This window comes from Diuraphis noxia, unplaced genomic scaffold, assembly GCF_037042655.1.
Source record: "Diuraphis noxia isolate RWA-SAM2 unplaced genomic scaffold, SU_Dnox_SAM2 contig0001, whole genome shotgun sequence".
NCBI classification, from domain to species: Eukaryota; Metazoa; Arthropoda; class Insecta; order Hemiptera; family Aphididae; genus Diuraphis; species Diuraphis noxia.
The window spans coordinates 38,960,035-38,981,957 of NW_028301711.1; the positions used below are offsets into that span (position 1 = coordinate 38,960,035).

At 26.7% G+C, this 21,923-nt stretch overlaps 3 protein-coding genes across 5 annotated transcripts; 1 reads left to right on the forward strand and 2 right to left on the reverse strand.

Annotated features, from left to right (window-relative positions):
* The first annotated feature begins 744 nt into the window (after positions 1–744).
* LOC107168159 (uncharacterized) lies at positions 745–11,275 on the forward strand. The gene is made up of 31 exons (XM_089216032.1): positions 745–872; positions 5,194–5,345; positions 6,162–6,431; positions 6,562–6,678; positions 6,773–6,832; positions 6,910–6,963; positions 7,039–7,086; positions 7,160–7,198; positions 7,269–7,316; positions 7,393–7,431; positions 7,511–7,567; positions 7,644–7,682; positions 7,756–7,800; positions 7,888–7,926; positions 8,001–8,045; positions 8,129–8,167; positions 8,241–8,285; positions 8,373–8,411; positions 8,486–8,530; positions 8,614–8,652; positions 8,726–8,770; positions 8,858–8,896; positions 8,971–9,015; positions 9,099–9,137; positions 9,215–9,271; positions 9,467–9,523; positions 9,592–9,645; positions 9,730–9,786; positions 9,862–9,909; positions 10,095–10,223; positions 11,071–11,275. Exons 1-31 carry the CDS (start codon positions 818–820, stop codon positions 11,152–11,154), a joined length of 1,968 nt encoding a protein of 655 aa, XP_089072158.1. The 5' UTR covers positions 745–817; the 3' UTR covers positions 11,155–11,275.
* Positions 11,265–17,588, reverse strand: Plekhm1 (Pleckstrin homology and RUN domain containing M1). Its single transcript, XM_015523342.2, has 8 exons — positions 17,271–17,588; positions 16,344–17,198; positions 16,203–16,256; positions 16,012–16,130; positions 15,714–15,933; positions 13,087–13,218; positions 12,853–13,023; positions 11,265–11,852 (listed from the first exon to the last, which is right to left on the reverse strand). The coding sequence occupies exons 1-8, from the start codon at positions 17,586–17,588 to the stop codon at positions 11,721–11,723; spliced, it is 2,001 nt and encodes a 666-aa protein (XP_015378828.1). The 3' UTR covers positions 11,265–11,720.
* Tcs1 (Threonyl-carbamoyl synthesis 1) lies at positions 17,585–20,281 on the reverse strand. Of its 3 annotated transcripts, none has more exons than XM_089216033.1 (2): positions 19,991–20,281; positions 17,585–18,397 (listed from the first exon to the last, which is right to left on the reverse strand). In XM_089216033.1, the coding sequence occupies exon 2, from the start codon at positions 18,329–18,331 to the stop codon at positions 17,585–17,587; it is 747 nt and encodes a 248-aa protein (XP_089072159.1). In that variant the 5' UTR covers positions 18,332–18,397; positions 19,991–20,281. The 3 variants fall into 3 exon arrangements, with proteins under 3 accessions (XP_089072159.1, XP_015378841.1, XP_015378847.1); XM_015523355.2 differs by having other exon boundaries at positions 20,070–20,280; XM_015523361.2 differs by lacking the exon at positions 19,991–20,281 and adding an exon at positions 19,739–19,919.
* Positions 20,282–21,923: the final 1,642 nt, after the last annotated feature.

Here is a 21,923-nt window from a genome sequence, read left to right on the forward strand (position 1 = left end):
TACGAAATATTACGCAAAATCGGTTAGAAAAATAATTTTTATTCAACCCAAAAAACATATATCTATGTAAAAGTACATTATTAAAAACAATTATTATATTATGGTATACACAGACAAATTAAAGAAACTATTTGTTTTATTCGGCTTATCATTAGTAGTAAAACAGTAAAAAAATAGTAGGTATAACATATTATTATATTAAAATATTATGCAATACCTATGCTAAACCTACAGCCTAATAAGTGCAGTACCTCAGCATAATAAGTGTAAAATAAATAAATAAATATTTTGAATAATGCCGCTAATGTTATGAATATTCTGATTTACAGTAAATTCAAAAAAGCGCCTTATTGGCATGGTATCGATTTATCTATTCATGCTGGATCGTGCCCTCAAAGTCGCCTTGTAAAAACGACACTGCCAATAATTTCCAATCGGTTACCATCAGCCACAGAAATAGATATATCTATATCTGTGCTATCTGCCCTACCAGCTATATATTTTCGTACAATATTCTGCACTTTTGTATTTATTTATGCGTACATGATCTACGTCTGCAGTATAGCCTTGATGTCCATGATTATGGCCCCGACGTATTTACAACGTCCTTTGCGGTCATCGGTGGTTCGAAACTCCTTGAGGAATATACAAATATGTCACCACCAATCGGCACTCAACAATGCATTAAAAAATGCATTATATTTGTGCGGCTCCGTGGCTCGATATTCTTTCGTCATCGTTACCGTTTTTCGTATGAAAACTTTCATTTTGACTCTTCGTCAAGTTCGGGACGGAAGTGAATTCGAAAGTTATAAGGATGATCTGGTACGGTTGTTTGTATCAAATAGCCGTGGGGCTTCTATCTTTATGGAGTAAGCATATTATACATTTTAATAGACATTATTGTTTTTTAGCTTTTTACGTATAAAATAATAATATATAATTATAAATAATATTATGTACTTTATCGAAGGTGAACACAATTAAATTATTACCCATTTGTTATACCTTATACTACTAATTTCACCTACCTACCATAAGTATACTTGTCGTAGGATTGTTGGTGTTTATTATGATAATATTTTATGCTCTCATGTTATTTAATCGTCGTGTATAAACTTGAAACATATCGTTTGGATATATTATTATTGGTTTGTTATCGAAAAAGATCCTATTTTTTTTTTTTTAAACGAAATCATTGAAAAATACAACTACATTCAAAAAATTGTGTGTATTTTTGCTTGTTAGTATTTTTTATATGTTATATATTTTATTTGTAAATATTAAGCGCTGACCTCATAAAGTTTTAATTATTGAAATAAAAATGATTTCCGGAGTTCAAATATTATAGATACAATACATACAAATAACAAATCAATAAAAATTAATATAATATTTTGATGCTAGCTTAAATAATAGTTAACGGTTATTTTATTTTGAAAAAAAACTAATAATATAACGCTGAAAACTGGTCCTATTCCTGGCGTACGGGATGTCATTACAGCTCGCGGCTGGGCATACGCGTTGCAAGCTGCTGTCATTATTCAAAATTTGAATTTTTGTCTAGATACCTATTAAGAATTGTCTATATCCATAACAGGGGACAGGGGCGACAAACCTTTTGAACACTACGTGCCAAAATTTATCTTTTTTTTCGAGCGTGCCATGAAAAATATTTTGTTATATTCAATATTGTAAAAAAAATTATCGTAATTCGATTGTATGATTAATTTATTAGTATAAAAAAGAATAGTTTAGGTACATACAACAATAATAATATTACTTTGATAATTATTTATTTTGATGTTGAATACTTGATGCTAATTCATTAATATTTGGTTTATAATTATAGTAACTTTAATTAAGTACATGCGGCACTGCGTTCATCAGTTAGACGATTTCTTAAATCAGATTTTATAAAAAAATTTCTGAAAATAGTGACTCGCGAATAAGTTGAAGAAAAAATAGACAAAACAGCTAATTTATTATTTTTCAAGTGGAAAAATCTCTTGGAATTTCATTCCACACTTTCTAAAAAATTTTTTTAAGTAAAAATTAAATATGTAACAAATAATAACTATCAATAATTAATAAATTATGATATTAAAAAATAAAAACAATAAACATTGAGATTTAATGGTAGAGTAAATAAATATAAATGTACTACTTATTTGTGAATGTATACGTTTTTTTATCGTGGTACGAGGACCAACACCAAGTGCGTACCTACTTATAACTTATTAATATTTATCAAACTAAATAATTCAAAACATTCATTTTAAGTAAAAATGTATTAAGTAGCTATTTAAAAAATGTTTAAATGTAACAACATAACTACGCTCCGCAGATCACGTTTAGTTTGTCGTTAGTTTTAAAATTAGAGTGAATCGATCATTTCCTATATGTACAAGAAACAAGACGGCCAGGTTTCTCAATTTTTCGTTACTTAAAGTAGATTTATTGTAATGTTTCATTCGTTTTAGACATAAAAAAGAACATTTAGTTGTACAATTTGATATATCTAGCCACCTAGACAGTAGGTGTACACATATTTTAATTTATAAATAATACATAGGTACATTCGTACATATTGTGTAGTAATGATATGTTCACACATCATTATAATAAATGAAATAAAATGTAAAATATTCATAAATAACGGCCATAGAAATCGGACATTTCCAATGAAACCATTAACATACGACTATATTATTTAAATATTATACAATCACGATCATAAAGCGTAGGATGCGTGGCTTTCATATATGCAACTAGACAGAAGGTATTAAAATGCTATGCTGCCGAAGAGAAATCTTCTTTTCGAATGTGTAAAGAATCTTTTTGCAGACCGGCCCGTCTGCCTCTAGCTGGTTATAGCATGTCTGTGTGACTGTGTCAACCCTTTAATCAGTGCATGGACACTAGGTACAACATTACAACAGTAACAACCTCCCAATATCGAATCCTGCGTGTGACAACTGGAGTACTCCTTATGACGAGTAATAATCAATGTGTTTAATTATTTTTTAATTATTCGTGTATTTTGTGTAATAATTACTTTGTGTCGCCAAATACTGCTACAGCATAGATCAGATGAGGTTCCCAGTCAGATTCCTAGAACGTTATTTAGAAACTTAGGGTTCAGTAATATATGAAAAAAATAGTAAAAATAAAAATATGCAATAATTTGTTAAAAAAAATATAATATGTGTATATATGCTATGTGCTTACGTATTACTATTTTTCTTTATACTTATGACACTTATGCACTGCTAAATAAAACCTTAATAGGCTGTAGGGTGTCTCCATATTTTTAGAAAATGACAGGGGTGCCGCGAGTCAAAAAAAGTTGGAAACCTCTGGCATATAGGCCATATAGACTATAAGAAGCTGCGAGTCAGGTAAGGTATTTAATATAATATTTTATATTGATTGCGATTATTTAATTGTAGGTATATTTTACATGCAATTATACTGTAAGGTTTATATTATAGATCAAATTCTCGAATACGCGATCTTGAGAAACCTTCCGAACACCTAGACTCTAGAGGAATTTAATAGCGTTATTTTAATATTTGCATCTGGTGTAGTGGTGTGGTTCTCTAATGAGAGTAGGGAATAATATAAGTCTTTAACATCTGATTTTCATAGAACTAATTGACAGGAGTCATTTTTATATTCAGTTTTAATATTTTTACTTTTCTCTTTTTTTATTCTTTTCTCGTTTTGCGTTAGGTATTGCAGCGGTGACAGCGCGATATCCAAGTTCGTGTAAAATAATGATACACAAAGCACCAAATGGTCTAATGGTTATAGTCAATTCTCGAGTAGACACAATTAAATAAATTGCAAATTTTCCTAGTAGTAACCGCAACACGTATGGCCTAAAAATTAGTAAATCGCATACTATTACGTTAGGTCGTTAGTGTTGCTATAGCCAATAGTTAAACTACCATGTACGTTGAATCGTTCGCTTATTGACATTTAAGCTCTCTGAACTATCAGCTGTGCCCAACCGTTGTCCACAAACGTAAATACGTAATAACATTGCTAATTAATAATATCATAAAAATGATTTTTGTTTAAAAACTATTCGCTGAATATCCGCAATACTTTGGTCGAATTGCAAGAAAAATGTATTAATTTAATGATTCAATAAAATTAATAGACCAATCATCAGCCACTAAATCATGTTTAAGGGACTTCTAACTCACTATTGAGTCGTTAAATGTTTTGTGATTGTTCATGCAACTCAGCGTAAATGTAATGCAATTTTAGGTTTATTAAATAAAAGTAAAAATATAATTTGCCACCGCTTAAAAAATGTCACCGTAGTTAATCCATGGCTGATTGGCTGTTTTTGCTCGAAATTGTTTTTCTTCTTAAATAATGATGTATCATTAAATTCAAACTTAATACATCCATCACAGTGACTTGCTCAATTTCGACGTATAATCGACACCTACTATTCTGCAAAATAATTTTTTTGTTTTTGAATTGATATGGGTATCTATAAGATGTTTATTAATTAGGAGCTGCATAATATTCTATAATTATGTATTTAATGTTTTTTTGTCTATAGTACATTTTTTATAGTACCGACTTATACAGTTATACTGTATAAGTATAATGTATAATGTAAGTCTATATATCAGTCATACATTATACATCATAAAGGTTAAAGGTATTGATTAAAATATTTATAACCTATAACCAGTGGCGGATTTAGCGTCAGGCAAAGTATAGGCAGTGGCCTAGGGCGGCAATTTTAGACCAATATTTTATTGAAAATATACTCTAGGTTTCTTTTTGATTTTATTATGTACGGTGATTACTTTGAAGTATGGAAAATGAAAATGTTTAATATTTGTATAACATAATATTCTTGTTAATATAATTTCTTCATTATTTTATAATACTAATACATAACAATAAACGTCCAAGTAAATAATCGAACGACTGCCGGAACGTATATTATCTATTATCTAAATACTAACCATAGATTACATATTTCGTTATTTTGTTTTTTTACTAAGTCGTAATGGGGCGGCAAAAAAAATTTGTCTAGGGGCGGCAATTGTGTAAATCCGTCTCTATAACCAACTTTTATCAAATAGTTTAAAAATGAATTATTTCAATAATCAGAAAATTATATGAAATTAAATTACTGTTATTCTTTTATATTTATTACAGTGTTGAAAATCGCTTACTTTTTCATAAAACGTAGATATACACCATCTTCGATAGTTGATCAAAATTCTACAGAAGAAAGCGATGTTTATACAAGCAGTGAAAATGCATTCAATGAATCTTCGTCAGAAAGCTTTAATTTAGAAAATGAAAAAGTAATTATCCTAAATATAAGTATATTATTATTTCCTAATTAAACTTATATACTTATTTAAGTTCTAAAATGAAATGTTTCTTGATTGTTTTATTTTTATATGTTAAAGCTTAAAAGAATTCGAATACAAAAATACCTATATGATTTCTTATTGAAAATGACCTAAAGTTAATGCATACCTACTTAACTACCTTATACATTTTTATTGATATTTTTTTGTAGGAATTATTGTGTAGATTAGATCAAAAAAAGGAATCAACAGAAATATTGTGCAAAAATGTAATGAATAAAGATCCATCGATTATTGTTGTCCAAAAATATTGATACCTACCTGCTATTAATATCTAATTAATAATATTTCTTTTCTGTGCCTATTTATGACACGGTGGCCTACTTTTAATAGTTACAAAATTTTTTTTAGAATTTGAAGTTTTTGAATTAGTTAACACAGATTTGGATAATGCAATATATACCAACCACGACTTGGTATATTTTGATTCGACTTAATTTAGAAAGATAATTTTTAAATTTTTATTATACTTATATGTAGTAAATAATTATACATATAGGTAATGCATAGTTAAATTTTAAATCTTATGTTAGGATTAAGAATTTGATATTTAATAATTATATACATAGATATTTACTTATTGATAATAGATTTAAATTCATAAAAGTTAAAAGGTATATTTTTATTTATGTCTTTATTATTTGATTTTAAAGTGTTGTTATTCATTATTCAATATTAAAGTATGAATATTAATTTAAAACTCATGATAGCTGATATTTAATAGTATATTCTTTGATTTGTTAATAGAAAACAATGGATATAAATAATGTTACCGAGTGTAGTGGCTACGGTTTTACTGCAGATGAAATGATGGAAAATCACAACTATTCTACATCTCAAAATGTTTTGAACACCTGTAACAATAATTCAGATTCACATTCTTCGATTATTTCATGGGAGTCTTGTAATAAAGAAATTAGCCACCCTGAATTGGACTTTGTAAATAGTCTGTTTTCTGAAAATCATACAGAAACATGTCAACCGCTCAATCTATGCATTAGAGACAAAAAAAATGAAGTGAGTTAAGTTTTCTATATATATTCTATATAATTTCTACCTATTCAAGTATTTTATTTTAGTTGACAGTTTATGTTTAACAAGGTAAGGATAGAAAAAAGAAATTTTTATTTATCACTTTTTTTTATAGACAGAAACAAATAAAACAACTAGAACATTTTTCACAGACAGAAAATATAAAAGCACAAAAGGAATACAAAAAATAAACTCTGAAAAATATCTATTTACAGAAATTATGAAAGATCCAGTATGAAAATAATATTATATGTTTTAATTAGTTTAATTCATAAGAAAAACAGTATAAATATAATGTATAAAATTTAATTTATTTAATGCTTCAGAATTTTCCGAAAGAATGGGATAAAATGAAGACTGAATTTGATATTTTGAAGCACACTGAAGTAGTACCTATACAAATACCAATATTCAATATACATTTCATAAAATAATAATATGATTCCTATTTTTGTTTTTGTAGCGTTCCTTTAACTCTGATCAATTGAAGAATTTAGACTGTTTTGAAAATATAGAAGTATACTTATAAAGAATACATACTTATCAACGAATATTATTAAACTTAATACATACATTTTTTTTTTTTTTATAGTACACACTAAATAATGACAAAGTAGAATACAATTTGGATTACACAGAAGTATATAATATAACATATAAATATCTTATAATTCGATAGGTGCATAAATTGTATTTATTTTTGATTATTATAGCATGAACTGAAGAATGAAAACAATTTGGTGATGACTAAAGTATACACTTTTAAATTTGAAAATCACAATTAAATAAATGAATATAAATAATTTTCTTTAACTTTTGTAGATCTCTTCTATACATCATGATGAATACTGCAGTTTGGACAACACAGATGTAAGTAAATAGTATTATTGTATATAAATATAAATTAACTGAATGCATAAATTGAATTCATTTTCGATGATTATAGTATGAACTGAAAAATGAAAACCATTTAGAGATTACAAAAGTACCTATATGCACTTATAAATTTAAATATCAAAATAAATAAATAAGTATATTAATTAAATGTTTTGTTACTATTGTAGCTCTCTTCTATATATCACGGTGAATTAGAAGATGCATACAGTTTGGATCACACAAAAGTATGTAATATTGTATATAAATATCAATTCACTGATTAGGTACATATTATATTGTATTCATATTTGATGATTATAGCATGAACTGAAGCTTGGAAACAATTTGGAGATCACAGAAGTATAGATAAATAAATTTAAATATTGCAGTAAAACAAATAAGTTAATTAATTCAATTTTTAAAACTATTGTAGATTTCTTCTATACATAGCGATGATTGTAGTTTGGATAATACAGAGGTATGTAAATAGTAATATTGTATATACATATAAATGAACTGAGTAAGTAGCTACATATTATATTGTATTCGTTTTTGATGATTATAGCACGGAATTAAGCTTGAAAACCATTTGGAGTTTACAAAAGTATGCATTTATACATTTAAATATTTTAATAAAACAAATAAGTTAATTAATTCAATTTTTTAAAACTATTGTAGCTCTCTTCTATACATAATGATGATTGCAGTTTGGATAATACAGAGGTATGTAAATAGTAATATTGTATATAAATAGGAATGAACTGAGTAGGTACATATTATGTTATATTAATTTTTTATGATTATAGCATGAACTGAAGCTTGGAAACAATTTGGAGATCACAGAAGTATAGATAAATAAATTTAAATATTACAGTAAAACAAATAAGTTAATTTATTCAATTTTTAAAACTATTATAGCTTTTTTCTATACATAACGATGATTGTAGTTTGGATAATACAGAGGTATGTAAATAGTAATATTGTATATACATATAAATGAACTGAGTACGTAGCTACATATTATATTGTATTCGTTTTTGATGATTATAGCATGGAATTAAACTTGAAAACAATTTGGAGTTTACAAAAGTATGCATTTATACATTTAAATATTTTAATAAAACAAATAAGTTCATTTATTCAATTTTTCAAAACTATTGTAGCTCTCTTCTATACATAATGATGATTGCAGTTTGGATAATACAGAGGTATGTAAATAGTAATATTGTATATAAATATGAATGAACTGAGTAGGTACATATTATGTTGTATTCATTTTTTATGATTATAGCATGAACTGAAGCTTGGAAACAATTTGGAGATCACAGAAGTATAGATAAATAAATTTAAATATTACAGTAAAACAAATAAGTTAATTTATTCAATTTTTAAAACTATTATAGCTTTTTTCTATACATAACGATGATTGTAGTTTGGATAATACAGAGGTATGTAAATAGTAATATTGTATATACATATAAATGAACTGAGTACGTAGCTACATATTATATTGTATTCGTTTTTGATGATTATAGCACGGAATTAAGCTTGAAAACAATTTGGAGTTTACAAAAGTATGCATTTATACATTTAAATATTTTAATAAAACAAATAAGTTAATTAATTCAATTTGTTAAAACTATTGTAGCTCTCTTCTATATATAATGATGATTGCAGTTTAGATTATACAGAGGTATGTAAATAGTAATATTGTATGTAAATATGAATGAATTGAGTAGGTAAATATTATATTGTATTAATTGTTTATGATTATAGCATGAACTGAATCTTCGAAACAATTTGGAGATCACAGAAGTATAGATAAATAAATTAATTTAAATATTGCAGTAAAATAAATTAGTTAATTAATTCAATTTTTTAAACTATTGTAGCTCTCTTCTATATATCATAATGAATTAGAGAATAAATACAATTTGGATAACACAGAAGTACGTAATTTTATTATATTATATTATATTTATTAATATAAATTAACTGAGTACATCAATTGTATTTATTTTGAATTAATAAAGCGTGAGCTAAAAGATGAAAACAATTTAGAGATCATAGAAGTATACATATATTGTTTAAATATTGCAATAAAATAAACAAGTATAATAAACACATTTTTATAACTATTGTAGCTCTCTTCTGAATATCGTGGTGAACTGGAAGATGAATACAATCTAGAGATCACAAAAGTATGTGATATTATTTATAAATATCAATGCAAAAATTTTATTTTATTATTTTTTTATGGGTATTTTAGCATTCCTTAGATGATGATGAAATGATGCTTGGAAACGATTTAGAGATAACTAAAGTATACCTATGTCTTATATAAATATAAATATCAATAAATTAAATTAAATAAGTACATCTATATATATACATTTAACTGTTGTAGCTCTCTTCTATACATCAAGATGGACAACATGATGAAAATAATTTAGAGAGCCTAGAAGTATGTACCATATTTAACAATATTAATATGTTTATTACAACTATATTATTATTATTATTATAATTTTTATTGTAGCTCTCCTCTTTAAATAATGACAAAAGCATTTCTGGTATCGATAGTCCTGTGAGTATACTCTGGAAAGTTTTATAAGAATATGAGACAAATGTTAATAATTATTGTATTACAGTATATATATATATTATTTAAAACATTTTTGGGCTATTATCATTTAAAATGTAAAAGCTCATTTCAATTTTCAGTTAAGTGTTGATAAGAATAAAACTAACATTATCATGCGTTTTTTGTAGAATATGAAATTTAATCATGTTTATGAGGATCAAGACAGCCAAAAGTTTAATAATATTTCTTCATCTGAATGTACAGAATCATTTCCAAGTCCTATATTCAACAACGATAGTTCAGTCGATGATATTCGGGTAACCTTAATCTAATAATATACTTAAAGATTTTCATAAGAGATTTAATGTAATATCCTTTGTATAATCCTAATATGTAAATATTGTTAGTTTCATACATTCTATAAAATTATGAAATACTGAAATATAAAAATAAATCTTGAACCTATCATATATTATGTATTTTAGTATTTACATAGATATATAAAACTACTAGATGGCCAACTTCTCTCTACAGCCAACATATTACATTGAAGTTAGATGTCACATGCTGTGTGAGATTTTTTTAAATCTGTTATTACATATTACTTACTAAAATCACAGTCATAATTCCAGATATTAAAATTAAAAATCCTCAATAGCCTACAACTCTGGCTATCCCATTAAACATAATGTAAAGGATATTTTAAATATTTTAAACGTCACAAGAATTAGTGACATTAAATAAAAAAAGGATTGGTTTGAATTAAATATTTAAGTATTTAAGTATCTACTTTTTACAATGTGACCTGTTAGGTTGATATTTTGACAACAGTCAATTTGTTATTAAATAATGTTCGACTGTTTTCTACTAGGGACGTTACACTGTGCAGTGGTTTCCCATTACCTTCTGCACAAGTAAATATAAATAAGTAGCTATAATATCTTAATATAGATTTAAGTTTTTTAATTGCATAAAATTAAGAAAAATTAAGATTCATATTTGATAAAATTATTAGTGATGACATAACATTATATAAATATATTATTATGGAATAATATAATTAAATCTATTTAAGTTAAATTTCATTGTCTCCATTCAAAGTTGTCTTAGTAATGTTTTTTTCATAATTAGTAATTACTATCTAATTTATTTTATAATTTTCAGTATGTGGAAGATTACAACGATATAAGCTTTTTTGGTTCAACATTTTCAGATGATGCCATGAATGAAGCATTTGTTGAAGATTAAATAGTGTTGTACATAAAAAAAAAATATATATATATATATTATAAATGTATTAACATTTAATACATTTTTTATAAGTCATAATATGTATACATGTTCAGTTAATAAACATATTATATTCTAATTTATCTTTTTTCAATTTATTAAAATTAATTCAATTAATTTGACACACTATAAACAATGTAAAAATTATTTAAATATTATCAATAGTTTAAAAAAAAGTTACAATTAAAAAGAGTGACTTCTGATAAATCTTAAAAATATTTAGGAAAAACCATGTACACAATAATTCTATCATGCATCAAAAAGTTTTCAACATTATTGTCCATTTAAAATATAACTTATAAGTAACATAATAATATAAATAACATCAATTAAAAAACAATAATGAAAGATTAAGAAATATTTGCTTAATAAATGCTTAATAAATAATTGCTTAAATAATGTTTAAAAAATATTATGATTTTAAATTATAAGAAAAATTAGAATAATATAATATAAAGAAAGATAACAATTAAAAATATTTTACTACGATTTTGGTGTTTACCAAATCACAATTTAACCAATATTTAATTTTCTCCATCTTCATCTTCACTATTTGAAGTTTTTTTCATCTTTCTAATTTTGTCTCGTTCACACTTCGGACATACATTTTTTTCTTTATAACAAACATGATGGAATAATGATTTGCAATGACGACACTACAAAAAAATAATTTTATTAATATTTTATGGATATCAAAATGCTTTATTTAAAATTATTTAATTATATAAGGAGTAGATTATTTGCAAAATATGTAGCATACAAGTGGGGATATTTCAGTGTACAAACTCAAAAATACATTTATTTAATAAAACCCATTAAAAAATGATATCAACCCCACATGACAAAACAATTACAAAAATTGTATATATTAATTAAAATAGTATGAATAATATAATAAAAGTTATGAAACACTTAAGAGGATCTGTGCTTGTAGGAATCTTCTATAGGGAGTGTCCATACCTCTTTCATACTGCCTCTTAAATAATTAAAATACCACAAAAAATCCATTTGAAAACACTAATAATATTTTTATCATTAAGTTTAAATTGATTTGCTCTATTGATAAAGATTATTATTTATTACACAACATTAAAACTATTGAATACACATTTGATATGCTGTGAGGCTGCATTTGAACATTTTGTGTCCCTGCTTCCAAAACAGAAATTATTTCTTAAAATGTAAGCTAAGGTTGTTATGTTATACACAATGTAAGTTCACAGCAAGTTGAACCAATTATCTACTCGTATATTACCTTACTATTATGATAAATACATGTTTTTTTCAAATGTATTATTAATTTTTAAAAATGTGAATAAAAATAATAAAACTTGTCTATGAATATAAATATTTCATTAATTATTCATTGCTCATTAACAATGTACACTTGCTCCCCCTAAATTTTAGACTGTAGTCAAAACGCAAAATATCGTTCTTGGTCAAAGTTAACCTTGTAGAAGGTTATAATAATAATGATGATTAAAATACATAATACATATATTATACTTTATAATTAAATTTACATAGAAAATTATTTAAATACCGCCCCCTACATTTTACACCATGGGCAACAAGGTACTCTTTCCTCTCCTAAATTTGTGGCTTTATGTTATACAACTGTAAGATGAAGATTATATACTCAGACGTCTTATTTACCCGATAATTGTCTCCTAAGTCAAACGGGTAGATAATTTTGGGGTCGCGGCAAAGTTCACATATAAAACCTTTTTGACTGCATACTAAACAATTGAGAACGTGGTTTCGACTAGTTTCAATCTTACGTTCAAGAAACTCAAATAAAGTACCAGAATAGATCTCCAGAAGGTCCTGAAAAATATTAAATAAATCAAAATCATGAATTTTCTGTCTAATTGAGTTTAAAGAACTTACGGCAAATGAGTACAAGTGAATGTTATTAAAGAAATAAACACGGGGCCATATATCTTTGGACAATTCATCAATGTTATAAAACTTGCATGTAGACAAATAATGGTACAGGTAGTAAATCTGCCACCGCAATTTCTAAAGTATAACATAATATAATAAATTAATATGCAAGTACAATTTTAATTTTGCTAGTTATCACTAAAGATTGGATTTTTAGGTTTACAAAAGTTTAAAATATGTTCTAATAACCAAAAATTATTATCCAAATAATCCTTAAACTAATAAAATATGATTTTTTTTTTTTAAATTCAAATAATAAATTGGAAGTCAGTATATAACTAACTAGTTAAACAGAAACAGCGTGTATAGTGTATACACTATACATATTAAGTATTTGTTCACATTAAACTTTATACATTTGCAATACAATTTACATTAACCATCCATATTAAAATTGAATGCTATGTAATTACATGCATAAACTTGAAAATAATTGCACACTTTTTTAATGTTAAATTATTTAAATTCAGTAAAACTTAAAATAATTACACAATTTCCAATTGAATTGCAAAAAAGTTATTGAAAAGTTTTCAACATTATTCATTTTTAAATTAAAAACATTTTTTTTTTTTTTTTGTGTAACGAAATATTTTCATCCTCAGAAATGAAAAATTATGATTTGCAAATAATGCAATATGTTTTAATATACAAAATATATTTTTTCTGCAAATACTGTACTAGATAAGTAGTCGAGTATATTTTTCAACCTTGATGAGCTGCATAAGCCAATAAAAAAAACAGGAAAAAGACTAAAAGTTGTTGTAGTTATATAATGATAGAGTGGAATCTATCGATAGTAGAACTCTTTTCATTATCGGTATCCACAATAGCACGGAACATTGAACATCAGACAATTCCAGGACATACAGTAGAGTCCCGCTGATCCGGATAATTTATGTTTCGTATTTAGTACTCATGTATAATATATATATTTGGGAATACCCATAATTAAGATATGGTTTAAACTTGTGATATTATTTCATGTATAATATATATATATTCGGGAATACCCATAATTAAGATATGATATTGGTATTGTGTTATTATTTATAGTGTTTATTAATGAGTAAGTTAAAAAAAAAACGTCATTTCGTTTAATCCGGATTTTCGATAATCCGGAGAGAGTCCGGTCCCATCTAGTCCGGATTAGCGGGACTCTACTGTATTTCAGTGTAAAACGCCTAGGAGATTACTGGATGGACATACCACACGTGTGCTACATTTACAAAATAGGTATTACAGATACATTTCTGTATGACAAACATGTTATGTTTACAGTTTTAGGTCATTACATAAACTAAAAATGAATTTATATTGCAATCGATAAGTACCACATCTACAGTTGTATCACCACAACTCACAGAGCGCCATCTTTAAATATGAGATGAATTTTTGCCGGACACTATCTAAGGCGTAACAGATATAACTGACTTATGGAATAACTTTTGTTTAATTAATATTTTTTATTTTATTTTAATTTTTTTTGTTCATTGAGTGACCCTAGCACTACATGTATAATACATTTTTTTATGTTTTATATTTTAGTATTGAAAAAAAAAAATTAAAATTAATAAAGTTATTTTGAATAAATTAAAAATAGCCTATTTGTGAATCTGATTATAAGAACAATTTTGATGCTAAAAATATTTATCCAAGTCAAGTAGTTTATTTTTTAGAATTTTTTGGTTAAATTAATTTGGAACGCTATAACTTTTTTTTAAATATGATTTTTGAGAATTTGCTGACATTATACAGTATATTTCTTAAATTATTTACTTATCATATAATATAAACTATTTTTGTCATACGACGAATTAGCTTAGTAAAATCTAAAAATTACTCTTTTAGTTATCATTAATTTTAGGATATTTATGATTTTAAAAATATTAAATATATGGTTTAAAAATTGTATTTTTAATAAAGATTGTGTTCTAAACTAATATACAATTTTTTTATAAATTTAAATTTAGTAAAAAATGTACAAAACTATGAGAAAGATGATATAATGAATCATTGAAATTATAGGTGCTTATAGTAAATTAACATGGAATTTCGTTTTTACTAAAAAGATACAAATAAGTTAGGTTAGGTTAGATACAAACACTTCAGTCTATTTAGTACCTGTGGCACACCATAAACTGAAGTATGGACTTTATAATATAGGCCATAATGTCTTCCTATCAGCAACACAACTATATCGCGATTATCAGTTGTAAACGTGATTAATACACATATACTCTAGAGTTATAGTAAAGATAACTTAATTATTATATAAATTATATTATTATATTTTCTTGTTTATATTAGTTATGAAACCAAAAATATCTACCTATGTGTTTATATTGAGGTTAATATTATATTCAACTATTTAAATTATTTTTTTGGCAAAATATGCATTTATTCATAAAACCCCTAAATATGTAAAAATATGCAAAATAAAATTGAATGTATCTGATTCTATGTCATACAAAATAAATTTATTACTGGATTTGCAATATACACGACTAAAAGTAAGATATGCAAGCCATAAACATCCTAACCCTAGTTATCACTAATCATTTTATCTTTACTTTTGACTTGTTCATTTCTTTGTTGGCTTTGTATAGTTTATGATGGATACTCCTCATGTTAAACAATGGGTGGTATTGTATTTCACTTAGAAACGTTGAACTGCTATTAGACACCGGATACTGGTTGAAATCCCAATTGAACAATGTTTTTACGGGTATTGCCCATTTTTCTGATCCAAAACAGTGTACACAGTAATAACATGCCGTGAAATTGCATTTACTAAAATTCAATAATTAAAACAAGCATTAGTATAAGATAATCTGTGTAATTGAAACTGTATGCTTTTATTTTACTTACAAATATTCTCCAAAATCAATGCCTATTGTTTCATTGCAACTTTTACACATGAAATCTTGAGAATTTAAGCCAAGTTCCTTTGGAGGTGTAAACAAGTACTCCAAATATTGTTTTAAAAGCTATAAAATAAAACAAAATTATAAAAATAAACACAGTTAAAAAAAATACAAATGATAAGTAAAAATAATTACATCTAAACTCAAACGTTCTGGATGCATTGATACTTCAACAAAAGAATCGTCATCCTATAAAAAATATTTAAATTATAAGGCAAGTGTTAAATAATTATTTCAATAATATAAAGTAGTTATTTACAATTTTATTATATTTACATCATATAAAGGTTTAGGCTCAGGAAAATGTTGTTCTTCAATAATTTTTGGTACAGTCAATTGTTTGTACAAATCTTCCATTTTAGGGCTGTCAGATGAACTTCTCACTCTTAAATTATATGACTCTAATAATTCATTGAAACTCTGAACATGATATTTTTCTTCTTTATTGGGCAAGCTTTCAGCTTCCTGTACAGCAGTTGGTATCTCTGATGAACTTTCCTCTTCTTTAGTTATTATTTCATCAGGTTTTGTTATTGAAATTTCACTACTAGAAAAGTTATCTTTCAACATATCAACAGCATGTATATTTTTGGTAAGATTAGGAGTTGCATAAGAAGTAGAAGGTTGTTTCATTATCAATTGCCACACAGTTTCTTCGTCCATTATAATGGGGGGTTTACGTAAAAATTCAGAATCAACAAATGACGAAGATAAAGATGATGTATAGCTTTCTTCTGATCTATTATGATCATTTATCAGAATTGCTTCATCAGTATCATTGACATCAACTGCTTCAGCTATTTGAGGGTTGTTGTTATGTAACGGGTTGTTTTTAAGAGCTGGAGTCCAGTAACCAGCCAACATTAAAGTACTATTGGGCCATGTATTAAGAAGACTCGAGTTCAAAGTAAGTTCAAAATGATACTGATCAATGCTTTCTAATAGAGCAATTATCTTTTCAAAACATTGCTGATCCCGTATAATTGCTGTCTTGTTATAAAACTTAATAATATACCGACGATATTTAACAGCAGACATTAAATAACTGCGAAAAACGCAGTCATTGAGGGTACAGCGAATCCAAGCTCTACATTTTCCCACATCTGTTGTAACATGTTTTAGTGAGTTTATCTGAAAACCATAGAATAAAAAGTTACATTATTGTATACTTGGTAGTTGGTCATATCAAATATATAAACTTACTTGATCAACAACACCACTTGGAGAAAGAACAAGAAGACAGTGCCAAAAATTTATGTCCATAGTTTTGTCCACATCATTACCAATCACTGTTGATAACTGACTGATAAATGTTTCTTTAAGGCCATGTAAGAACAACACTTCTAAGTTGGCCAATAATCTGTCAGCAACATAGTTAGAACTAGTAACCTTTACATCACTACCAGAGAATTCTGAATGAAATTCATTTAACCTTTCTTCAAAATAATGTATAATAGATGCCTTATTAGACTCATCCTTAAGTTCTTTGTTACTTATAATTTTTCTTAGTAATTTATTCATTTTAATTCTTTTAAACCAAATTGGTGTAGTTTCTGTAAAGTATTTAAAAGAGCAGATCCTGTTCTAATTACTCTAAAGCGGTTATTAATTGTCAAGTCAATTATTGTGGAACCTTGACGTGATTCTAATGAAGAGCCAATAGTACCACCATCAAAAATGGCATCTAATTTAGGCCACAAAATTAAAAATTCAATTGGTTTTAATGTACTGGGTTTGTTACTCTCATTAGCGCTAGTTAGAGCAATGGGTTTTTTCAGATCACTCACAATATTACAAACAAAGCCACTGTTTGGTACTCTTATAGCAATATTTGATTTTTCAGGATTTAATGCAAGATTTAGAGATGGTGTTCTTTGTAGTATGACTGTCACAGGCCCAGGCAATAGTGAATCTAAAAGACCATACGGTAAATGACCAATTTCACCCCAATTTCCAATATCATTTACATGATGAGTACATATAGCAATTGGTTTTTGAAAATTACGCCCTTTGATATTGTACAGTTTGCCTATAGCGCTTGAATTTTGTGCATCAGTTGCTAGACCATAGACAGTGTCAGTTGGAAGTGCAACAACACTACCATCTTTAATTAATTTAACAGCCAAAGATACAGCCTGTTGTTCATATTTTTTTATGTCAATTAACTTATTCATTAATATTTGTTTAGGATGTTTAAATCTATTATACAAGAACTCAATTTTATAAATCCAGTATTTAAAATGTTTCAAATTTAAATAAAGCATTGGATGCACTTAAAATATATTTGACGCAAACATTTTTGTTGTTAACATTGACATTCATTTGAAAAGCTGAAACAGAAAAAAATATATAGACATTAAAAACAATTTATAAATTTTTATAAATTAAATATACCTAAATTATTAGTATACATTGTATATAATTGAGTAACATTAAAAATTAAACGGAAAAAGTACATTAAGTTAACATAATAGTCTATTAAAAAGACCTTATGCCAATAGATGAGTTTTTTGTAAATCATAAGCATTATGAACCGCTGTGAAATATAACATAATAATGCAGCAAAATTTGATGTTAGATTTACCACTCAGTACAATCTCTATTGTATAAAAAGAACACTGTATAGGTACTCCAAATGGGAAATTCAGAATATAGAATATAATGATAAAATATAAAATAAACATACTATGACTTATTGTGCTGTATGTCTGGTACATGAGGGTACACATTTTCATGTACCACTCCAGTAGAGTAGGGTATTTATGGAAACAGATCTGAAGACAAATCCGCCCCCATGGCACTTTGAGAGTGTATATAATAATATCATGTGCTAATTATGACATTGTAATGTATAGATATTGTTTAATAAGTTTTAATAATCAATAAAAAAAAATTCACAATTTTGTTTTATAAAATAACAGTACTTAAACATGATATAATAGTATTATATCATATGATAACAGACATTTTTGATATTATCATTAAATTCCTTGTGGCCACGATTATAGATAAACTACATGATGTCTATGTATCGAGACATTGAAATAAAAGTTGATAAAATCATCGATGAGCTGGCATTAGACTCGAGAAAATTTGACCTCTTTTTATAAGTGAAATTGTTATTGTTTAAAATATGTTATAATATGAAAATTATATGTTAAAAAAATTTAAGGTAATTATATCATTGTTATGTTGTTGGGTGGTGACGATGGTTTGATACGGGGCTTCTCACAGTTCTGTTAACTAACAAAATTATGCAATACTAATGCATGATTACCACTTAACATTTAATGAATCAATAGTGACTTAATGGTCCCTTAAACATGATTTAGATGCCCATTAATTTTTATCAAAACCATAAAATTAATCAGATTTTTATACAACCCATCATAAAAGTGTAGTGTTTGTATGATATTAAACAAATAATATTTAATTTAAATATAAGCTGACAATATCCACAATGATGAAAAATGAAACACGATTCGAGATACTTATTATCATTTAGTAGAGTATGCATTGATTTTATTCTTAGTGGAATATGAAAAAAACACACAGCTACTAGTTATATCTATGTCAAAGATTAAAATATCGTCTGCCAATTGTTCATGATTACAGAAAACTGTTATGAAATTGATTTGACTAGGAATAATCATTGATTTACAGAGGCTTACCTTCGGATTATACCCATCAATAGGTTCCACAGAATATTGAACAACAAAACCAGAATTTCGTTTAGACCTTAGACAATGATATTATGATAAGACATGACATCAGTCAGGACAAAACTACAAAGGCAAAACACTCAAACAAGAGCGAGTTACTTCTTAGTTCTTACTAATTGTCAACCTCGGTTTGGTTACAAAATGGGTAATAGATTAGAATTGATAACGATATTGTTATTATGACTCGATATTACAACTTACTGTAGTTTCTGTCTCAATTTAACGCAAATAGTTTAATACCTATGGGCAATGACGTTATGACAACTCGACATGTACGTACCGTTGATGGTTTTCGGGTCGATCGTCCGTGTCAACAATAAAACATCATCGGCGGGCAATCGTTAAGTTTAACAGTTCTTCTTCGGGACAATTTTCTTACTCGGCACGTCTTGTGAACGACATTTAATATATTTTGTCGCGTAAAACACAAAACGATAAGAGAAACAACAACACTACAGCATGCGCGAGTGGCGGCCGAAAGTCGATTAATTTATACTGTGATGAAATGTTTTCGCGGCTATAGATAAGGCGACGAACAAATTCTTTTACTAGATGAAATGTCCGCCGGTAGATGGCAGTCGACTTACGATCTACAGAATAAAAAAAAAATATATATATATATCAATGGTGATAAAGTAGTGTACGAGTACCTCTCCACTCTCCAGAGTATCTAAGCAAGCCTCAAACGTGTGCAAGAGAGGACGTTATACCCTCAAGTGTTGTCTCCGTCTTACAAGTGCATAATATAGCAAATTGTACGCTCAGCAGATCAAGTTTAGCTCCGTGAGTTTAAAATTTAGAGTGAATTGACCTCTTATGAAAATTAAGGTAACATTATTATGGAGGGCTTCTCTTATTATATTTTTATAATATTTTTATAATATTTTAATTTTATAGCAAGTTATGATTATTTTAAAATTGTAAATTTTTAGAATGTCTTGAAATACTCATAATAAAATAATAGATATAATAAAAAGCCTATGAGAATCCATAATAATGTTACCTTTAATTTTTATAAAAGATTAATTCACTCTAAATTTTAAACTCACGGAGCTAAACGTGCTCTGCTGAACGAAAAATTTGCTATGTTATGCACTTGTAAGACGGAGAACAACACATGCGGGTATAACGTGATTTTAAAGGGATTGGAAGCAGTGATTTTCTGTCTTTGTCTAACACAACTATTTACTATTGACATTTATAATGATCCAATTTTTGTATTTTATTAACTAGTTGAAGTTATTTTATTAAGTGGGCTGTAATAGGCCCACAAAAACATGTAAAAAAACCAAAATGCCAGACAAAAGTGTGAATAAGCTTGTGTTTGATGGATTTTAATTTAGAAAACAGATTTTAATTTGTAAAAAACTAGTATAGGTACTTCAAAACTAATATTTTGAATTTTTAATATAATAAATTTGAATAATAATATTAAATTGAAACTCGATGAATTAAATATAGTAAACCTACCTACACAAATAAATATGAATCTAAATTATTCAAATGTAAGCAGATACACACTTACAACATAGGATAATAGCCTTAAAGATGTATTCTATGTCCAACATACTTACGTACCAATTGGTATAATGACGCGATAAGATTTCTGAAAACAGATTTTTTCAGTCTTCTTGAAATCGACCTTACTAAATTTTTAATTCTTTAATTTAATCTTCTGAAAAAATTAAAGTATGAAAATTTTTTAATTACTCTGTTTTAATGTATCGTTTTTTAGCTTTTAGGATTTTGAAGGATAATATCAAAAGTGTGGGAAGGTCGATCTCAAGAAGATTTGACGACAAATTTAAACCTGTTTTCAGAATTCTTATCGTTTCATTATATCAATTGGTACGTTGGACATAGAAATAGAATACGTCTATAATCCTATGCTGTACGTGTGTAAGCCTTAAAGCCTTAATTGCCGCTTCCAAGTTCCAATTCCCTTAATGAAAATAATTGACTCGAGCTGAACTTATAATGGCGGATTGGTTAAAAATTTCGGCTAGGGAAAGTCTCGTGTTACAGGACCACCCAATATATAACATTATATTATAATAGTTAACAATAATTTTTCCTAACTTTTTTAGAAATCGTCTCAATTATAATTTTACATTATCGTTTAAAAGGTGAGTAC